At 38.2% G+C, this 22007-nt stretch overlaps 1 protein-coding gene across 1 annotated transcript; it reads left to right on the top strand.

Annotated features, from left to right (window-relative positions):
* Positions 1 to 9111: 9111 nt before the first annotated feature.
* On the top strand, positions 9112 to 12034 carry NHLRC1 (NHL repeat containing E3 ubiquitin protein ligase 1). Its single transcript, XM_001376217.3, has one exon. The coding sequence runs from the start codon at positions 9255 to 9257 to the stop codon at positions 10470 to 10472; it is 1218 nt and encodes a 405-aa protein (XP_001376254.2). The 5' UTR covers positions 9112 to 9254; the 3' UTR covers positions 10473 to 12034.
* The last annotated feature ends 9973 nt before the right edge of the window (positions 12035 to 22007 follow it).

Genomic DNA, 22007 nt, shown 5'->3' with positions numbered 1-22007 from the left:
CCAATATTTACTGTTCTGTCAGTAACAGCAATAATAAAGACCTTTTGTGGGAAGGTTCCTTTGGAATGAGTTTTTAAAAGCAAAGCAGCTTATGGCTGTGATGTTATACTTCTCATTGGATTTGTTTTATGATGGCAGCAACCTTCTTTCAGTGGTATTTAACTTATGAAACCAGAGAATGGGAGGAAGAGTACAGGTCTACATATTCCCCCCACCCCTCGAACCCCTAAGCTCTTTTTTAGCACTGTAACTGAAATTGAAATCTTGGGAGTGCCTGAGTCTAATCAGTCATTCAGCTGGGCTTATCATATGCCACATATTGTACTGAAAGCTAGAGAGACAAAATGCAGAAATAGTCCCTGCCCTCAAGGAGTTCACATTCTTACAAAGACTATGTATGTTAGTACATATAAGATAAACAAAGATAGCTATAGTAGCTAGTTAAGGTTTGCAAAGTTCTTTGTTATTTAATTCACTTTATCCTCACTACAACCCAATGAGGTGCTATTATTACCCCCATTTTGCACATGGGGAAAAGGAGGCAGAGAGAGATCCTATGGCTTGCAGTTAGGGTATGATGAAGAATTTGAACTCAGATCTACCTAATTCCAAGTCCAGTACTCAAAGGGACCCTTAGCAAGGAAGGTACTAACAGCTGGAGAAAGGCTTTCCGCAGACAGTGACCTTTGAGCTGAGAAAAGGAGTGCCTGGAAGAATGTTAGTGACCTCTGTAGAAATAAAGAAGTTTAGGAGTTGTGTAAGATTGTTTTGGGTTGGTGGGTGGGGTATTTTATAAGTCTGATTTTGGATATGTTGAATTTGAGACACCTATAGGACATCTGGTTTGTAGTGTGTAGGCAGTTGGAGTTGTGAAATGAGAATTGCTTATGAGATAACTAATTTACAAAACTGATGTGATCATGAAATATGTAATGCATATAAGAGAGACTAGGGCTGGATAGGTAGATCTTGAAGTGATCTCCACAGATATGATAATACCATGGAAATGATGAGATCCCCAAATGAGAGAAGGTCAAGAGAGAATAGAATAGGGCCCAGGACAGAGCCTTGGTGTGCAACCATAGATAGAGGTATTATGTGGATAATTAAGCAGCAGAGGAGACTGGGAATGAGAGGTCTGGCAGGAAAACCAAGGGAGAACAGATCAAAGAATCCCAGGGTTAAGAAGTAGCCAAGAGAGAAGAATCAATGGAGGAAAGGTAGAGAAGGATAGGAAGGGAGAAAAGGGCATCTAGCATAGCAATTAGAGATCATTGGTAACTTTGGAAAGAGCAATTTCAATTGAATGATGAGGTTTGGAAGCCAGATTATAAAAAGAGGAGAGGTGACCAAGGGGAGAAGTAGAGCAACAGTAAGAATAGCTTTTTTTTTCCCTAGAAATTTGACTTTGAAAGGGAAGAGAATAGGATAATAGCTTGAGGGAATCATGGGGCATATATGAGATTTAAAGATGAGAAAGATAATAAAGTTTGTATATAGTAGGAAGTCAGGAAAGAAGGAAAGGTTGAAAATTAAAGAAAAAGGAAGTAATGTGGGTACTTTCTCTAATATAAACAATGCATTCTATACCCTGATTTCCATTTCTGGTTGTCAACTTAATAATCAAGGGAACACTATCATGACACCACTATTGCTGGAAAGAATGCATCAACTGATTGTTTGGATCAACTTCCATAAAGATCTGAAATCAAAGATTATAAATAGATGATTTATACAAATATATAAGATCAAGGGCTATTTTTTTCTGTAGGTCAAAGAATATGAATAGGAAGTTCTAAAATTAAGAAATGATCCAAATCACTAATAATAAGAGAAATGTAAATTAAAAACAACTCTGACATTCAAGCTCACCCTGACTTGGCAAAAATGACACAAAAAGAAAAATAACGTTTTTAGAGTGGCTGGAGGAAGACAAGTACTGTAATACACCATTGGTTGAGTTGTGCATTGGTCCAGTTGTCCTGGAAAGCAATTTAGAACAATTTTCCAAACTACACTGTACATACTGTTTGAAGCAGTAGAATCATCACTAGGCATATACCTTAAAAAAAATCAAAACTAGAGTGAGCAGAATAATATATACAAAAATATAGCAGCATTTCTCTTATAGGAAAAACTGAAAACAAAATGATGCCATTGGGAATGGCTAAACAAACCACAATATATAAATGTAATAGAATTCATCGTGCTACAAAAAGTAGTAAATGGGATGGGTTCAGAGAAACCTGGAAAGACCTGTGTGAACTGATAATAGCAAGTAAGCAGAATCAGAAGAAAAATTTATACAATCACTACGATATTGTTAAGGAAAACAACTTTAAAGATTGGTATCGTATTCACCCCTCCTTTCCTAATCTTTGTATGTGGAAGTGGTCATGTTTGTCAAGCTCAGAATTTTTTTTTTAAAGAAAGTAGTAAAAGGTGAAAACCCTATGAGCCAGGCACTGGAATAATGCTGACTCAGAGCTGGATCTTTGACAAGTGAAGTCCCTGAAAATAACCATCAAATGGCTTCTGTTAGGGGGATGACTTCCAGTAGCCAAGTTTAAAGAGGACCAGAATGATATGGGCTGGAATATCCCCAAAACACTGCCAAGTAAGTATATACATACAAAGGAACATAGAAACAATAACTAGGTTATTAATGAAAAGGTTACCTTTCATGTAAAACATGTGAGTTATGAGAAAACTCATATCACTATTTAGATATAGCCTACGTCATTGGTTGGGGTCTCTGAAGAGCAAACACAGGTGGTTCAGTTCCCCAGTCATACAGGTCTAGATGCAAACAATGCTCGATTTCTACTCACTGCCCTCCTTTGGAGTCTGCCCGGCAAAAATGACCTACAGTAACTCCAGAGTATTTAAAGTACCATTAGTGAGTAGCCTATTTACATTGTGATTTGCTCTACCCAGTGGGCAAACGGGGAAGCCACGTTGACCAAAGTGGATCATAGGGAAAGTGACATCAGGTCCCTAGAGACACAAGGCACCACCTATCCAAATAAATGACCCCTTCCTTGGTAACTAAACAGGATAAAAAGCAGTTCTGAAAACCTCTCAGAACCTTTCTACTACCAGCCCTTTGCATTGCCATGGCCTTTCGGTCACCAAACCTTTCCAAAACCACTCTATCGCCAGGACCATTCATTCCACTGCTTTCCCCGTCTTGATAAAGTTTACTTTCTCACCATGGAGATTTCCTAAGCCATTAATTCTTTGGACAAGACCCCAGTCTCACCCACCCCCCCCACACACACATCAAGAGTATGGCATAACAAATGAACGGACTCTAGAAAATATTTGGAAAGAGGTGAAAGAAATGATCTCATTATTTCTTCTAGATCTGTGGCTTTGAAAATGGACTAGAAACTCAAGTAGACATTGCATTAAGCCTAGGATGTAGATGGCATCAGTTTTGTTTTAATCTTATTTTTAGATTTCTATCTCCCACAGAATCCTTAAATAAATACAGATAGATGCATTCTTATGAAATGATATTTCCAGACATACTGATAGACTTAATTACTAAATATATTGGACTGATTAGATGAATGTGGTGTTATACTTTTCCTTGGCAATTTTAGTACCATATGAATATATTGTAGTTTAGTGTACTATACCTTAAAAATTATTCCCTTCTCGGGGGCAGCTGGGTAGCTCAGTGGATTGAGAGCCAGGCCTAGAGACGGGAGGTCCTAGGTTCAAATCTGGCCTCAGACACTTCCCAGTTGTGTGACCCTGGGCAAGTCACTTGACCCCCATTGCCTAGCCCTTACCACTCTTTCTGCCTTGGAGCCAATACACAGTATTGACTCCAAGACAGAAGGTAAGGGTTTAAAAAAAAAAAATTATTCCCTTCTCCTCCTCTTCTCACCAGGTACAGGATAAGGATTTGTGGCAGCAAAAATAATTAATGAAAATCATGCAATGAACGTGATTCATGAAAATCGAGTTGAGCCAGATGACAAGATGGTCATGGCAAGGAGAGGATAGACCAAGCCCAAGCTACCAATATTTTTCACCCGTTTGGTTGCTCTAATTACCAAGTTCAGGTTTCTTTAGCATGTTTAGAAATATATATATGTATACATATATTACATACATATATATGGTCTAGGATGTTAAATTTATTATATATTAAATCTATAGGCACTAGAGTTTCACATTTGTCATATACAATCCCTACATATGCCACATGCAAAATTTTTATTTGCTTAAATTGTTGTTTAAGTTCACTGCAATAAAAAGGATTAAAAGAAAACATTGCAGGAGAAAACACTGTAGGAATTTCACAGGAATATCAAGACGTCCTAATGGCAACCCCAAATTCATTTTTCTTCTCAAAGGCTTTTATGGTTTGTTGTAAGTGTTTTATTTGCTGTGAATAATACACTATAGTGAATATATCTATTTACATGTTCCTTTGAATCCCTTTGTGTCTTCTGTATTTCTTATGGAACAAAATAAATCTGTCCCCTATCTAATAACTTTTTGTTAACCTGAGTGCTTAATAGGGCTGGGGACCCTATTATCTCCATTTTTAGAATCCAAGGCACAAGCTTTTCACACAACTATATTCAGAGATTTCTCCGTGTATAGTTGAGCTGGTTATGGGGGGGGGGGGATAAGAAAAGGGATAAATGAATGGTAAAATCACTCTTTTAGATTGGGTCCAATATCAGATCCTCTCCATGTGAGCCCAGAACTTGGAGGATGCCCTGGGCCATTACATGTATATATAAACCTGAATATTTGAGGAAGGAAAGATTGACCTTAACTAGATCTACAAAAAGAGATATTTTAGTACCTCCTTGCTCATTCTGATTTCCATTTCTTTTTCTTCTCTTATTATTATTGCTAGTATTTTTAATACAATTAAATAATGTTGGTGATAAATGGGCATCCTTCTTTTACTCCTGATCGTACAGAGAAGATTTCTGACTTTTCCCCATTACAGATAACTGATAGTTTTAAGTATATATTTCTTATTATCCTAAAGAAAAATCCATTCTCCCTCTCCACAGGTGCCTGAGGACATTTGTCACATCTCCTGCCCCTTTAAAAGATTCACCATCACTGACCTAGGTAAAGAGAGGTACCTTAATCAAATTAGAATAGGAAACATATTTCCTATCAGATTTATGGATAGAAGAATTTATGAATAAACCAAAGATAGAAAGCATTGTGAGATGTAGAATGAATAATTTTAGGTACATTACATTTAAACAGTTTTGTACAAATAAAACTAACGATGCTAAGATTAGAAAGAAAGCATTAAGTTGGGGAAACATTTTAATAGAGTTTCTCTGATAGAAGTCTCATATCTAAAATATGAAGGGATCAGGAAAGACTTTCTGTAGCAGGTGGAATATATCAGCTGAACCTGGCAGGAAGTCAGGGAGCAAAGATCTAGGCTGAATAGAGATTAAATGTATTATAATTTTTTATTATATGACCAAACATTATTTCTAAACCATTTACCATATTTCTTGTTTGCCCATTGTTTGATGATCATCTGATTATGCAACACTGTCATTTGCTCATACTTTAAAAAATTTATTTGAAGGGGGGCCTGCTTTAATGGTGATTACCAGCCATTTAGGGGAATGTCGACTCATCAGACAAGCACTTTACTGAGTATTTACTACATACATTTGACTGATGAATGATACTGGGTTTTGCCCCTCCTCAAATTTTATACTTCTATAAGATAAAGTAAACAAAACAAAGTTGTTTTGAGACTTACAACACCTCTTGAGGTAATTGGAGACCTTAGGCTATCACAAAAACTAGGTTGGAAAGCATTACTATAACGGCTCAGTAACCAAGATCTCCCAAATGCCTCATCTTACAGTTGTTACAATTTGGGGAATTTCCCCACATCCTCTAGATAGTTAGAAACTTGCAGGCCCCAGCTCAAAAAAAGGATATGGATAAATGAAATGAAAATGCAATCTCCAGGATAAACAATGAGGTCAAGCCCTAAATCACAAATGAAGGAGATGAGTTCAATTGTATGCATCACCAAAATAAATCATTGTAACAGTCAAGCCAGAAGGGGAAAAGCAAACAAAAGATGGAACACAAGGGGGAAAACGACAAAAGGGCCACTTAGTGGATAGTGTGCTATTTTGTTGTTTTTTAATGAAAGCTAAGATTTCTTCTCAGATCAGATCCGGAAAAACAATAGATAATCTTCCTCTTTCCATTTTGGGACTGAACTGAATTTACATTATAGATGCATTAACTTCTCAGAACTAGGAAGTTAGGTCATCAGGGTTTCAGTTATCACATAATTACAGAATATCACAATCTTTTATCTTTAGTTTTCTCTTCCATACACATACCTGGAAACCTCTATCATCAAAATATATAAGCAAGAAAGACCTTGATAAAGTCCATTGACATAACAGTGTCAATGATTAATGAAGTTTGATATTTTCTTTCCCAGACATGTGAATAATGGTCAAAGCTCCTATTTGGTGAAATTCTTCAAATCAGAAGGTTGATCTTGCTTATGAGATGCATCCCCAGGGATCACCTGACTGTTCAGGTTGTGCTAATGATAGCTAAAAACCTAAAATAAAGGAATCCCTTTATGGTGAACACAAGGGGCTAGGAAACTTTCCCTAGGGTTATTTTTCTCTACTCTATACCTATGCCAGCATGAGACTAAACTGAGTTAAATCTTGGGGGAAGCCTGATCCTCTGGAATGGTCACATTCCTCATACTCTTTGGCTTATGTTCCCCTTCTCCATCACCCCAGGTTAAGAATTTCTTTTAGTTTAGATTATGGTTCAAGTCTAAAATTTCCCAAAAAGAGAGTAGAAAAATACTCAAAGTACAAAATGAATAAAGTATGAGAGAGGCATTTATTTCCTATACAGAAAAAAAAATGCTAACTGCAAAACCCACTCACACATTGGCAAAGCAACTTAAATTAGGATTCAGTAAGTTATTACTGTGAATTTTGGGCTGGGAAGTTGAGTTGTGAACATTGGGGCATGGAGAAGTTTGTGGGACTTCCAAATAGGACTTCCACATTTTATCTTGACTCTGAATTAGCTCAACAACTCCTAGTCTGTTATGGGGTTCAGATGTGTACCCCTGGGGTTTGGGAAGGATACCTTTTGCAAGAATGCAAGACTCCAAAACTTAGCTTAAAAACAAAAAGAGAAATTTATTAATTTAGAAAGTAATGTTGAGAATGGCCAGGAGGATAGCAAGGTGGGACAGCAAAATGGGGAGCAATTCCTTGGGAGGACAGCATGAATGGAAAGGCTGTTACCCTTGAGGACAGCATGCATGGATGGAAAAGCTGTCCTCCAGAGGACATCAGTTCTGGGGATTTTATACTCTTTGGAACAGATGCTATGTCATGGTGTGGATGTGACTCTAGCTTGGTAAACCCTCTGGCATTTGGTGGGGTGGGGTGGACATCTGACTGGGGTCTGGAGGCATCAAGATTCATCTCTTTGTCCATCTTAAATCTAGAGGACCATCAAAGAGGATAAACATCTCAGGACCCTGGGGGAATCATTGGGTGTTTCTAGGTTCAGAGTCAGGAGGATGCAAAGGAGCTAGAGAGTTTCCCTGATAATAGTTCGCCCAGGTTTCTGGGGGTACAATGCCCATGTCATAGTCCATGTGGTTTCTTAGTGATCATGAAGAAATATTTCTTGCCTCTAATGTACTCCATACAATGCATACAGAAACCCTTTATACTAACAAGGTTGCCTACAAATTTCAACAAGTGAGAGGCTTGAACCTTGATGGTGGCCATGTAAATGAAGGGAATCCTTTTACTAGTGCTACAAATATTGGTGAGTGAAGGTATCTAACCTATGGCCTAAACCAGATTAAATTGTAATCAGGATATATTTAACAAAATGAAAATATAATAAACAGATATTATAATAAAACCATTTTAAAAGATAATAAAATAGATTAATTTTAAAACTGACATGCATCCCACAGTTCAGTGGCCCTGCTGACACCATTGTTGTAGAGGCAGAATCAACAAGATTCCACAAATGATTTGATATGAGGGTAAAAGAGAGGGAAAAATCAAGGATGATGGAAGTTGAACAATCTGGTGAAGGGAAGGATATTGTTGACCTCAGTGGAAGTAAGGAAGTAGAAAGGGGCAAATTTAGGGGAAGGTGATATATAATAATTTTGAATGTGCTTCATTTTAAATGCTGATGGGATGGATATCCCAGTGGAGCTGTCCAGCTAGGTGGTGTGGGATTGGAATTCAGGAGGGACAGTAGGGCTGCAGAAAACAGATTTGTGAGATATTTGCATGGAGATGATAAGGAACCCAAAGTGAGATTTCCAAGGGAGGGAGTAGAGAGAGAGAGATGAGAAGAGGGTCCAGTACAAAGTCCTGGGAAACACCTATGCCAAGGGAACAGAAAATAAATGAGAAGACTCCAGAAAGAAGACAAGAAGCAGTATAAAATATAAACCTTCCAACCGGCTCATTTCTCATTGTCTATACAATTATTCCTCTAAAAGTCCTTTCTAACTCTTTGGCTTAAAGTAATTTCTCTGTCCCAAACCCATAACTAATTTTCTATACCACTCATTGGGCAATTCATGAGAGACTTCCTTGAGACAGCCCCTCCTTCCCTCCCTCTCCTAGATGGTACAGCGTTGGTCATGGAGTCTGGAAAACCTGAGTTCAAGTTTGACCTCCAACACTTATTAGACGTATGATCCTAAGCAAGTCACTCTCAGTCTCAATGTTTCCTAACTGTAAACTTCCCTTGCTTCTTTCCTCCCTGATTGGCTACTATGTTGCCAGTACACTTCTAGATATGGAGAAAGATACAAAGGAAGTATAAGACCCAATCCCTGTCTTTCAACATTAACTTTTCTTAGCTATTTAAAGCTCTGTGGTTATGTATCTTATCTCCCCACCTAGGTTATAAACTGCTTGTGTAAACTACTTCTTCGTACCCCCTCGTTGGTGCCCACCCCATGGTGAACCAATACAAATTGGATGAATCATTGGGCTTTTCGGATGCTCTGGAGTTCACCAGAGGGCAGCAGACAGCAGCAAAAGCGTTCCAGCTGGCTCCTGGGCAGCCTCTGACGTCGCAGACCCAGTGACATACCAGCGCTCGGTCGAGGGCAGCGTGGGGACAGCGTCACGCCACCCTGCCTGTGGGGAAAAGGTCTGGAGGGATTGGGGGGAGGGAGAGAAGCCTTCCCTGGCCTCAGCATGTCTGCAGAGGCTTCCGAGAGAGAGCCGGCTCTGAGGGCTCTGATGAGGGAAGCTGAGGTCAGCCTGCTTGAGTGCAAAGTGTGCTTCGAAAAATACAGCCACGAGAAAGACCGGAGGCCCAGGAACTTGGCCTGTGGCCATGTGATCTGCCAGGGGTGTGTGACTGCCCTGACGCAGCCCCGGACTCGCACTCTCGAGTGCCCCTTTTGCAGGAAAGCGAGCAAGAGCTCCGAGACCAGTGACTGCCTCCCGCTGCTACAGTTCCTAGAGCTCCTGGGCCCGGTGCTCTGCGCACCCCCATCCGCAGGGGCGGGGGCGGCCAGGGAACCTGGAGACCCGACAGCCAACTGGGTCCCGGGGGCTCTAACCTGCTGCCATTCCTTTGGGGGTTGGGGGACCCTTATCAACCCCACTGCGATGGCCTTGTGCCCAAGGTCCGGGAGGGTGATCATAGTGCATGACGGCAGGAAGAGGGTGAAGGTTTTTGACTCCGACGGAATATGTAGCCATCAGTTTGGAGAAAAAGGGGAGGCCGCCCAGGACGTCCGGTACCCTCTGGGTGTCACAGCCACCTTTGACGGCCACATAGTCATCACCGATGCTGGGGACCGTTCAGTGAAAGTGTTTGATTTTTCAGGGCATCATAAGCTGGTCATTGGAGGTCGCTTCTCTTTGCCCTGGGGTGTGCAGACCACCCCGCAGCAGGAAGTTCTGGTGTCTGATGCTGGGGCAGGGTCGCTTCACCTCTTGGTGGTTGACTTTCAGAAAGGGGAGCTCAGGAGGGTGGAAAGGCTCCTGGCTCATCTTTGCAACCCCAGAGCCCTAGCTGTGTCTCAGCTCACTGGGGCCATCGCCATAACGGAACACCTGCTAGCCCAAGGGTCCTGCCCTCCCAGCACCAGAGTGAAAGTGTTCAGCCCTGGCTTGCAGCTCTTGGGCCAGGTGGACACTTTTGGCCTGAGCCTCTTCATTCCCTCCAAAATAGATGTCACTGCTGTGACCTTTGACCACCAGGGGAATGTCATTGTTGCTGATACAGCTACTCAAGCTATAGTGTGCTTGGGGAAACCTGAGGAGTTTCCAGTCTTGAAGCCTATCATTACCCATGGGCTTTCTTACCCTGTGGCATTGACTTACACAGAAGATAACGCCCTTCTTGTCCTAGACAGTGGAGTCCATGCTGTAAAAGTCTATAAAACTGACTGCTCATTCTAGACAGATAAGTGCACATGTACAAATGTATGTACTCTTATTTAAAGATCTAATTTATTTTAGTTGGATTTCACAAAGGAAAGACTTTAGCGGTTCTCCAGGGGTAGAAAGAGGAACTTGTGATTTCATCAAGTCAACATAATTGTTTTTCCTCTGATGGTACTACTGATGAAATTACTATTGACCTTGCTCCTCTGAGCAAGAAAAACAAAAAGCTTATTCCAAAAAGGCAGACTATGTCTTCTTCATCTTCTGCATTGCACAAGATTCTTATCAAATAGGAACTAATTACTTAGTTGATGGGGAAAAGGTCTGAGCTGGCTGCCAATTTTTCAAATATTGTAGAACTCTGTTGGTGTTAGTGGCCCTGGACATTTATTTTATGGTAAGGATACTGTAGTATATAATAGTGTGTAACCTTAACTCAGTAAATCATTTTATTAGATGCAGTCTAGGAAAAGGGTGTGGAAGCTGGAATTAAAAAGGTCTGAGTTCAAATCCAGCCTCAGATAGTTACCAGCTGTCTGACACTTGGCAAGTCATTTAATCTCTGCCTGTTCCCTGATTTGTAAAGTAGAAGCAGCATTTACATCCCAGAGTTATAGAGAGGATAAAACTAAATATATGCAAAGCACTTTACAAATCTATAACTACTAACTGCTCCTATTATTATGTCAATAATAGACCTAATCATTAAAGGTTAAAAAATTATAGTATCTTCATCTGGAACTTTAAGGTTTTTTAAAAAGCACTTGCCTGAGCAACCATGTAAGACAGCAAATCATAATCTTTTTTGTATCATAGATACACCAGATTTTGATAAAGCCTTTGAACCCCTTCTCAACATTTTCTAAATGCATAAAGACAGGATTACAAAATTATATTGAATTATATTAGAATAGAGTTGTCAACAAAAGTTTTTGAAACAAGTTCATGGATTCCTACTCTAAAGGCAAATACTATTCAGTTATTTTTTTCATGGTGTCTGATTCTTCATGGCCCCATTTAGGGTTTTCTGGGCAAAGATACTGTAGTGGTTTGTCATTTTCTTCTCTAGCTAATTTTACAGATGAGAAAACTGAGACAAATAGAATGAAGTGACTTTTCCAGAGTCACATAGCTAGTAAGTAACTAAGGCTGATTTTAAACTGAGGAAGAAGAGTCTTCCTGACTTCAGGTCTGGCACTCTATCCACTGCACCACTTACCTGCCCTAAAAGTATTACTATCCCCATTTTCCAATTGAGGAAACAGCAGTTCAGAGAGATTATAATTTGCCTATAGTAACAAAACTATTAAATGTCAAAGCAAGTCAGGTCTCCTGGCATCTAGTCCAGGGCTTACTCCACTGTACCATGCTGCCATTCACATAGTTGGACATTTTTGACTTGACCAACTGAAATACTTGGTATGGTGAATCAATTTTATAAGGAAGATTTACTCTGTGTAATTTGAAACTTGTTCCATTTGTTGCAAAATTTTCAAAAAACTATGCTCTTTTATTATTCTAAATCAATATCTAGCATGTCCTAGGCACTCAATAAATGCTCACTGAATTGATTCAAAGTCTGGACTACTAATGTTCCATATATATTAACTGAAAGGTTGGGAAAGCCTGTCTGTAAATGAAGTGGACATTTCAAATCTATTTTTTCCCTTTTTTTTCCTTCCTTCCTTCCTTCCTTCTTTCTTTTTTCTTCCTTCCTTCCTTCCTTCCTTCCTTCCTTCCTTCCTTCCTTCCTTCCTTCCTTCCTTCCTTCCTTCCTTCCTTTCTTTCTTTCTTTCTTTCTTTCTTTCTTTCTTTCTTTCTTTCTTTCTTTCTTTCTTTCTTTCTTTCTTTCTTTCTTTCTTTCTTTCTTTCTTTCTTTCTTTTTTTCTTTCTTTCTCTCTCACCTTCTGTTTTAGAATTGATGCTGAGTATTGGTTTCAAGGAAGAAGAGTGATAAGTTTTAGGCGTATGACTTTCTTAGGGTCACACAGTTAGGAAGTGTTTGAGACCAAATTTGAACCTAGAACCTACCACCTCTCTATCCAACTGAGCCACCTAGTTGCTCCTCACATCCATTTTCTTAGCAAGGTTAAACTTGTGAGGGATCCACATGACTTTAAAGAGCTCCATTGACCAGAAATGAAGAAGTGCAACACCAAGAACATTCTTAAGACATTTTCTCAGGAAAAGGAAGGATGAGTACTTGTTTTAGGAAGAAAATTTTCCCATTCTTTTATAGGAGGTATATTTACTTCAATAAGTCCCCAGTTTAGGGATGAGATAAATTTCAAAGGATTGTTTATTACTTAGGATAAGTTTTCCTATAGAAACAATGTTACAGGTTCTCAGGCTAGGCTAGAAAGGTCTGTTTAATTGATAATGTTTAACTCTAATAACATTATTTCAGCTATATTTAATCATGACATATGGAAAATCTCATTCTCTATTTCACACGGGGATGCCAGGAATACAACTAAGCCCAGTTGGTAACATTTCTTTAGGTGAGAAAAGGGGGAAAGCCCAAGAGGAGCCACTAACTTATTAACTTTCTATAAATTATTAACTTTCTATATCTATATCTATATCTACATCTCTGAATCTATATAGCACTTGCATGACCAAAAGCACACCTAAGTCAGACCCTTCCCACATATCCTGCACCTGAGAACAGAAATCCTACGGAATGGGTAGTGTAGAGGCTCCTAATTAATTCCATCTCTCTTGCTGCTCACTTTTAAGTATGGATCATTCTTAAATTGGGATAGGGATTGGACTTATTACTTTATTGTAATAAGTAATTTCTAGGTGAGGAAAATGCCCTGCCAATTTGGATGAGCTCTTCTATAACTGTAGCCTTAGAGTATTGTCTAAAGCACTGAGAAGATCCAACAACCAATATGTGTCAGACATTGGATTTGAACTCAAGCCTTTCTGGCTTGTGCCATATTTCCCTCATTCACAGGTTGAGTGTTCATGATTCAGAAACTTTCTGCCTTGGTCTTTGGATTCCTCATCAGAACATTTTTTCTACAAAAAAAAAAAAAGGAATTCTAATAACCACAGTATAGGAAAGTGTTGCACATTAGAGTCCATAAAGGAAATGGGCAGATTCTAGTGATTTTTCTTTTATTAATTATAATTGATGTTCTCTTAGTCTAGGAAAACCATTTGTGTATATTTGTGTTTACATATAAACATCTTTTTAAAAGAAGGTAAACAAAATATTGCTTATTATTGTGGAGACTATGTGCCGTGAGACATAGGAGATTCTTAAATTGTAACTATGGTGGGGTAACTTTTCACCATGGCACTGAAATATAGAGGGCTCAAACATCTTAAACAATTGTATGTTTAAAATTTTGTTACATTTCCATTTGGTCAACTCTTTCATTCCTTAGGCATCATAGAAACTAGATAGCAAGAATAATTATTTATACTAGAAAACTGCCTGATGCCACCCTTCTTTCACCCTCCCTAACCTCAAACAACCTTATCTCCTTCTTGAGCAGCAGTTTCTTAGTATAATGAGATCTTTGTTTCCTTTCCATAAACAATTTTCTAATGGGACTTGGGTCTTGCTTCCTGTTAACATAGGACCAGCCAGGGTCAAGGATGCCCCATCACTCACCCTGGAGAGCTGATTTGAGAGAACAATTAGTGATGCTTGCCCTAGGAGCATCTCCAATAGCCAAAAGGCTAGTTACAGCTCTGGAGATTGTTAGGAATTCTGTATACATTAGGAGTTCTTGACATGTCATTCATTGCTATCACTCCATGACAAGTTGCAGGATTCAGGATGGGGATCACAGGATCATATTTAGGGATAGAAAGAACAGATAGGCAGCTAGATGATGCAGTTGATTGAGCACTGAGCCTAGATTCAGAAGTCCAAATTTCAAATCTGTTCTCAAACACATCCCAGCTCTATAACCTTGGACAAGTTTCCTAACCTCTGTTTGCCTCAGGTTCCATAATGCGAGAATTTTATTTTTTCATATACTGTATTAATTCCTATATATTAGCGAGAATTACCATATTTTCCTGTTTTGGGGATTGGGGTCGGAGATACCATTTAGTCTGCTACTTTTTGCATTTTCTTTGTCCTTTGTTCTTGGGAAGACAATCTTCCTATTTAATTGAATTTGGTGAATAAATGGAGAAGACAAGGGTTCTTTTCTAGTGTACATGGCCTCTTCACCTATGAGGATAGGGAAGGTTGAATAGGTTGATGGATCATCTCTTAATTAGCTATCACCAATTAAAGATGTCTTGGGATGTTCAAGGTAGGGGCTAAATAATGAGCTCCTAAAAATCTATTTATTAGGCTATCTGACCCTGCTCCAGCCCATCCCTGGTTCCAAAAGAGCCATGGAGAACTATATTACTTTATTGGTTATGATGCTAGCCTAACCAATAAACCTGTTAGAATCAATAAACAGATATTTTTAGCCACAAATCAGGCTTTTGGGATAATTTTAATCATAACAATTGTTAAATGGGGATATTAAAAGCATTTCCTCCTAGGGCTTTTGTGAGGATCCAATGAGGTAGTATTTGTAAAATTCCTAGCATGGAACAAGCTTTATTTATTATTTTATTCAACTCCCTCATTTTATAGATGAACAAACTGAGGCCTAAGGAAGTGAAGTAATTTACCCCATGATACAAAGGTATCCCCCCACCACCATCTACACTGTTGTAGTCATTGTGCAGATTATTTTCCTGGTTCTACTTACTTTTCTGTGCACCAATTCATATAATGCTTCTCTGAAGTCTTCATATACACTATTTTTTAGGAGGCAATAACATTCCATTACATTAGCTATAAAAGACTTTTATTCTAGTTCTTTACTACCATACAAAGCAGTTATTTATATTTAAATGCAATGAGTATTCCTACTTGAAAAGGCAAAATATTGTGAACGACATTTTACTCTGCCTTAACTAGATAGAATAGAAAAAATAATCCAAGAAAAAAAAAAACAGGGAAGAAAAGGGGACTAAGAAGGCAAAGAATAATTGTAACCAGTGCTAGGGATGACTAGTACAGGAATATGATTCAGAGGAGAAGATTCTTATTCATATGACTAATAACCTTTTTGTTCTGTATAGTACAGTGATGGGAACCTTTTAGAGATGGAGTTTCAGTCCCTGCCCCCAAACCCCAGACCAAGTGCCATACCTGTCTCCCCCAGAAACTGAGAGCTGTGCCCCTCCCACCCACTAAGTGCAGGGTGTGCTGTGCTTCCTCCCTTACCCCAGACAGGGGATAGAGGAAGTACTCCCATTGGGTTGCTGGGCAGAGGGGTGGATGATATGAAAAAATGTTGTCAAATATGGTGGAGAGAGGGAGGAGAGAAGCTCTACCAGAGTCCCTCTGCTTTTCTAATAACAAACTCTGGGGGTTGGGGTGGGGTAGGGTAGCTGAGTACCTCCAGAGAGCACTCTGTGTGCCATATTTTGCACCTATACCATATACCATGCCATTACTTATATAGTATATGTAACAGCATTATTATTAAGAGTTTATCATTTTCGCAAGCCTACCAATTACTATCTATTTCTGCTAATTAGATTGTGAATGAATGTCATCACAGGAAAAAGCTTAAATATATCTTTTGAGATATTTTTGTCATGAAACTAAAAGATAATAGCATGAATAATGTCATATTGACTGCTGGAAATGAATCTTTTGTTTACTAGGTGTGGAAGAACAGGAATTGGGAGTTTCTTGGACTAATCAATCAATAAGTCAATAAACATTTATTGAGTGCTTACTATGTGCCAGGCACAAGCACTGTGCTAAGCACTGAACCATAGCCTATGATATCAGAAAGAAGTGTTCCTACCAGGGGAGGGAAGACTATATTTGGCAAGAGATTCTCCCACCTGATCAAAAGGGTCTTAAACGGTAATTTATGAAGTTTAGATAGAAATGTCCACATAAAACTTTAGGACTAGATATGATGGAAGACAGGAGGTATGACTCAGAATGAATATGGAGCACATGTCCCATAATTCTCAAGAAAAAATGGTTAGAAAAGAGTTCAAAACAATAATTGTAGCTTCTTATATCTGCATTACCAGTTTTCAGAATATAGATGAATAAATTAAGTGAACTTGGCTTGGCAAAAATATATTCCAAGGTAGTGAAGGAATGTACATATATCATTGAGATACAACCGTCATTAATCTGAAGAATTATTGAGAGAGATGTCAGAAACTTTGAGATGAATAGATGAATATGGTCCTGATTTTCAAAATGGAGTAAGATAAGTTGATTTTGAAAACTATAAAAAAGTACATTATTGTTATTCTTCAGGCATTTCTGACTCTTCATGACACCATTTGAGGTTTACTTGACAAAGATACTGGAATAGTTTGCCATTTCCTTTTCCAGTTCATTTTATAGATGAGGAACTAAGGTAAACTGGGTTAAGTGGTTTGCCTAGGTCAGTCATACCTTTAATAGGGGCAGGTAATATGAGAAATGTCCTCATGTGCACATGGAGAGAGGTAGCGGAGCAGCCCAGCCCCGTGTCCATCTGGCTTTCTAATAATGAACTCTAACAAACTCTGTTCTGGAGTGATGGTGCATGTGCCAATGGAGAGGGCTCTGAGTGTCCCTCTGGCACACATGCCATACGTTCACCACCATGGATCTGGGGTCACACAACTAGTAAGTATCTGAGGCCAGATTTGGACTCAGAAAGATGGGTCTTCCTAATTCCAGGCCCAGCACTCTATCTTCTGTGCAACCTAGATGCCCCACTATTAAGCATACTCTTTGCAAAATTCTAGAATGTGTATTCCCTCTAAACCCTGTCTATCTGTTATGAATTTCCAAACTGAATTTCTCTGACAGAACCCAGGTTTTTGGTCCACTTCTTCTGTTACCTATTTCTGAACTTATTGACTGGATGTTTCATCCATGAGCTGTGGCTTTGAAGTTCTTTAGCTTGTGCCTTGAATTTGGCTAGTCTCATCATTTCAATGCCTTGATACTTTCTCTTATTTCAGTTGGATTTCTTAATACTTGAGTGATTTTTAACCAATGCATTCTAGCATTCTCTGCTCTATAGCTGACCATCATGGATTTATTGATCATCCTGAGAATACCTCTCTTGGTGCCTACAAGTGAAAGTTTTGAGCTTCATTTCAACTAAACAATGTTGTATTTAATCATGTAAACATAAGTATTTACTAAAATGAAGGTTTTCTGGGCTTCCAGTTCAATTCTTGGTATTCCCATTCCTATGCCTTGGGTTAAGATAGTGGGAGGGATAGCTAATATACTTGATGACAGAATTAAGATTCAAAAATATTTCAACAGGCTAAGGAGGGGCTGAAGCTAACAGGATGAATTTCAAAGGAATCAACATAAACCTATACTTAGGTTCAAAATAATTGACTTTGATGTTGGAGATTTGGCTCCTTAGCAATTCCTTGGGGTGGGGGGAGGTGAGAAATCCAAGGTTTTTTGAAAGCCCAATATAGATCACAGTGTGATGTGTATGACTACTAATACAATTCAGGGATAAGAGAAGTAAGTAAATATCCAAATCAAGCTTTGTGACAGTCAGATACCAGCTGTAGTAGCATATTTAATTTTCTGTCCCATGTTTGAAAAGGGCCACTGACAAGGCTTTAGCAAAAAGGCTTTAGCAACAAAGGAAGGTCACCAGAACCGTGAAGAAGCTGAAATAGAGGTCATTTCAGAGCAGGAAACCTTGAAGGAAGGAACTATGGATGTTTAGTCTGGAAACGAAACCTGTAGTTTTTTGGGGGGGTTGTTTGTTTTTTGACCTAGAGGTGAGGGGTGGGATGGAAGTGGTTGAAATTGTTAACTTCCAAAAATTGCGGGACCACATTATACATAGAAACTTTAACATTGTGGGACTATCAAAGGTAATTGATTTTGTTACTTAAAGCAACACAATGATCCAGAACAACTCTGTGGGACTTCCGAGGAAGAATGCTATTGTAAAATGTAAATTAATATCAAGAACTCCAAGTATATTTTATGATATTATTAGTAATCACTTGAAGTAGAAGAAATAAAAAAATAGAAATACAAAGCTTAAGTAAGACCACATGAGTAAACTTTGCTGCCAAGCTTTCTCCCCACCCTCCCTCAGCTGCCTTCCTGGGAAAAAGAGAAAGGGCAAGAGCTACATCAAAATATATCCTCCCTACATACTCATGCACCCAGTATTCACTTTCAGGGAGAGCACACAAATGGGATGCTGGGTAAGAGAGTCCTGGCGGGCAAATTCTAATTATACGCTATCCACAGCTAGAGAAAGAACTGTGAGAGTAGAAATCCAGGAGAAAGCATGTGATTTATCACTTGTTTTTATGGGTATGGTTTTGGGGGGGAGTTAGTTTTAAAGGATTACTCTTTTACAAAAATGAATAATATGGAAATGAGTTTGAGTGACAATATGTTTATGTATAACCCAGTGGAATTACTTGCCAACTCTGGGAGGGGGAAGGAAGAAAGATGAGGGGAGGGAGAAAACATGAATCATATAACCATGGAAAAAATTTAAAAATAAATTAAAAAAAATAAATTGAGGGTCTATTTTCATAAACAGGAATTGGACTTGCTTTGTGGATCTCCAGAGGAAAAAAACCAGCCTTGGACATTGCAAGTAGAAGTTTCACAACAATATGAGAAAAGCCCTTTAAACAATTAAAACTATTTAAAATTGGAATATGCTGTCTCCTGAAATAATTAATTCCCTCTCAGGCGATGGCTTCAAAAGGAAGCTACCTGCTCTATAAAAGATTCCTGAATTGGCTGGAAGATTGGAAAACAAATGACCTCCAAGAGCCCTTCCAATTCTAAGACTCTGTGATTCTAATCCAACTGGCTGGTTTTTCCTTTGGTTCAAGAACTCTTTTTCATGAGCTATGTGGTTGTATTTTACTTTTAAGTACATATAACCTTATTTAAACAAATAAATTTAAAATATATGAGAAGAAAAGCATTTGTACAGGAATAGGATTTATTGGAGTACCTGACTTGTTTGGCTTTTCTCCATAGGCTTACACTGATTCATCTATATGTCTTTTGTAAGTGAGGTGACTGAAGAGAGAAATCCCTTTATTGACCTGAAAATTCAAAGGTCTCTTCTGAATTCATTTATGCAGTTACTTTGCAAATTAGGGTTGAAGTTGTCCCTTTAAAATTGTTCTTGTGTCAGGATATTTAATTTTTCCTACTAAGAATCAACCTGTATATGGAAGAACAAGTAAGTTCTCTCAACAACTAGAACTCACTTGACTAAAGGGATCAGGGAACAAAGTTTGAAAAGCAAGGCAGTTCATATGGATTTAAAGCACTAGTTCATAGGAGAACATTATACACAGTAACAGCAATACTGTATGATGAAAAACTGTGAATGACTTAGCTATTCTCAGCAATACAATGATCTAAGATAATTCCAAAAGATTTATGATGAAAAATGCTATCCACCTCCAGAGAAAGAACTGATTGAGTCTGAATGCAGATCAAAGCAGGCCATTCTTCACCTTATTCTTGTTTTTAAATGTATCTTCTTCTATAACATGACAAATATGGATGTATGACAGCATATGAATAACCAATATTAAATTACTTATTGTCTCAGGGAAAGGGAGGGAGAGAATGTAGAGTTCAAAATATTAGAAAACAAGTGCCAAAAATTGTTTTTACATGTAAATTAGGAGAAAAACATTACCAAAAGACATTTTTAAAAAGTAAAATACTGGTATAATTTGAATGTAGAACTGAGTCAGATGGATTGCAATTTAATCTAAACAAGTTCACCTATTCTTTGCCAGGGAAGATTTCTTTGGATGATTAAATTTGAGAAATGCCTCCATATCTTTTAGAGATTTTTCTCTGTTGCAAACTGTTGAGTGCTTTAGCATTGGCTGCTAAATAACTGTACAACATTGGACTAGCTCTTCCTCAGTTCATTCATCCTAACAATAAGGGGGTTGAATTAGAAAAATCTATGAGGTTCTCCTTAGCTCTGAAATTCATTGTTTCTGTGATCCAAAATACTCACTTAATGTATCCCAAAGAGAGTGGCCAGTTTGCCAAAAGACAAATATATTTCAGAGTTAAACCAGAAAATTCTAGACCTCTTCATTGCATTTTTATTTAAGTATCTGCCCCAAGGATTGGATTACTTTTTTAAACTAAAAAAATAAAGCAACGTGCTAGTTTTCCATAAGGTATGTCTCACTTGACAGGTAGGCTAGCCTAGTTGATGATTCCATCAACCTTGGAATCCCAAGACCAGGTTTTAAATCCAGCTTCTCATACTTAGTAGCAATGTCTTGCTCATGTTACTTAACTTTTCTTTCTTTCTTTTTTTTTTAAACTCTTACCTTCTATCTTAGACTGTGCAGTGGTTCCAAGGCAGAAGAGTGGTAAAGGCAAGGCAATGGGGATTAAGTGACTTGTCCAGTGTTATCTAGCTAGGAAGTGTCTGAGGCCAAATTTGAACACAGGACATCCTGTGTCTAGGCCTGGCTCTCAATCCACTGAGCTACCTAGTTGCCCCCTCACTTAACTTTTCTAAGATCCAGACACCAGTAAGTTGGCAGCACCCAAAGCTAATTCCAGAGGAACATAACTTCCATGAATAAGGAAGTGATTGTCTCCCTAATCTGGAATTTTGTTTTAAAATCTGCTAATAGTTTAGAAAAGATATTGTTAAGCTAGAGAGCATTCAGAGGAGAATATCCAAGATAGAGAAGGGTTTTTAGTTTTTTTCTTAAAAGAATGATGGAAGGAATGGGTATTATTTAACTTGGAGAAGAGAAGACTCAGGGAGGGATATGATAACCATGTTCAATTATTTGAAGGGTTTCTACAATGAAGAAGAATTAAATTTATTCTGTCTGGCTCTAGAGGACAATTCATTTGGGAATATCAAACTTTTATTAGAGATATTTAATGAAAATATTTTCCTTAATTTATATCTTTTCTTAAGATTCTAGCTCTATTAATTTTATTTATGTAAAATGTATTAATTTTCTACAATAGTTATGATCAATTTTGTGCCATCTTCTGCCTGCTTATAATTATACCTCTATAACTTTCTATTGTCTAATTTTGAATGATACAGCTTTTAAAATTTTTAGACCATTTATCCATTTGGAATTTATTATGGTGTGTAGTATAAGATCTAAACCTATTTTCCACTAAGCTATTTTCCATTTTTGTTTTGTCACTTCCCCATTAGTTTGTTTCCTTAGACTTGTCAGTACTAGAATTATTTGTATTTCCACTGCCTGGCACATATTAGATACAGAATAAATTATTGTTAGTTGATTGATCTATATTTACTTCTCTATGTTCATGTTTTTTCCTCCCAAAAGAATATTGTTATTGTACAGCCTTCATTTCCAAAGAGGCCTAAAGACATCACAGATAGTTTCTTGACTTGTGAGTAAATTGGATTTAAATGAGGCAGTTGCATAGTCATTGCCCCCTTTCTCTCTTCCAGAACCATCAAAATCCAGTGGAAAGACAAAAGTCAAAATGACTGA

The sequence above is a fragment of the Monodelphis domestica genome, chromosome 3 (assembly GCF_027887165.1).
Source record: "Monodelphis domestica isolate mMonDom1 chromosome 3, mMonDom1.pri, whole genome shotgun sequence".
Lineage (NCBI taxonomy): Eukaryota > Metazoa > Chordata > Mammalia > Didelphimorphia > Didelphidae > Monodelphis > Monodelphis domestica.
Note: the sequence above shows the minus strand (reverse complement) of the source record. Positions and strands in the feature narration are given on the sequence as shown.

Excerpts from the sequence above, each read along its gene's own strand:
- NHLRC1 (XM_001376217.3), top strand. The coding sequence starts at position 9,255 with ATGTCTGCAGAGGCTTCCGAGAGAGAGCCGGCTCTGAGGGCTCTGATG.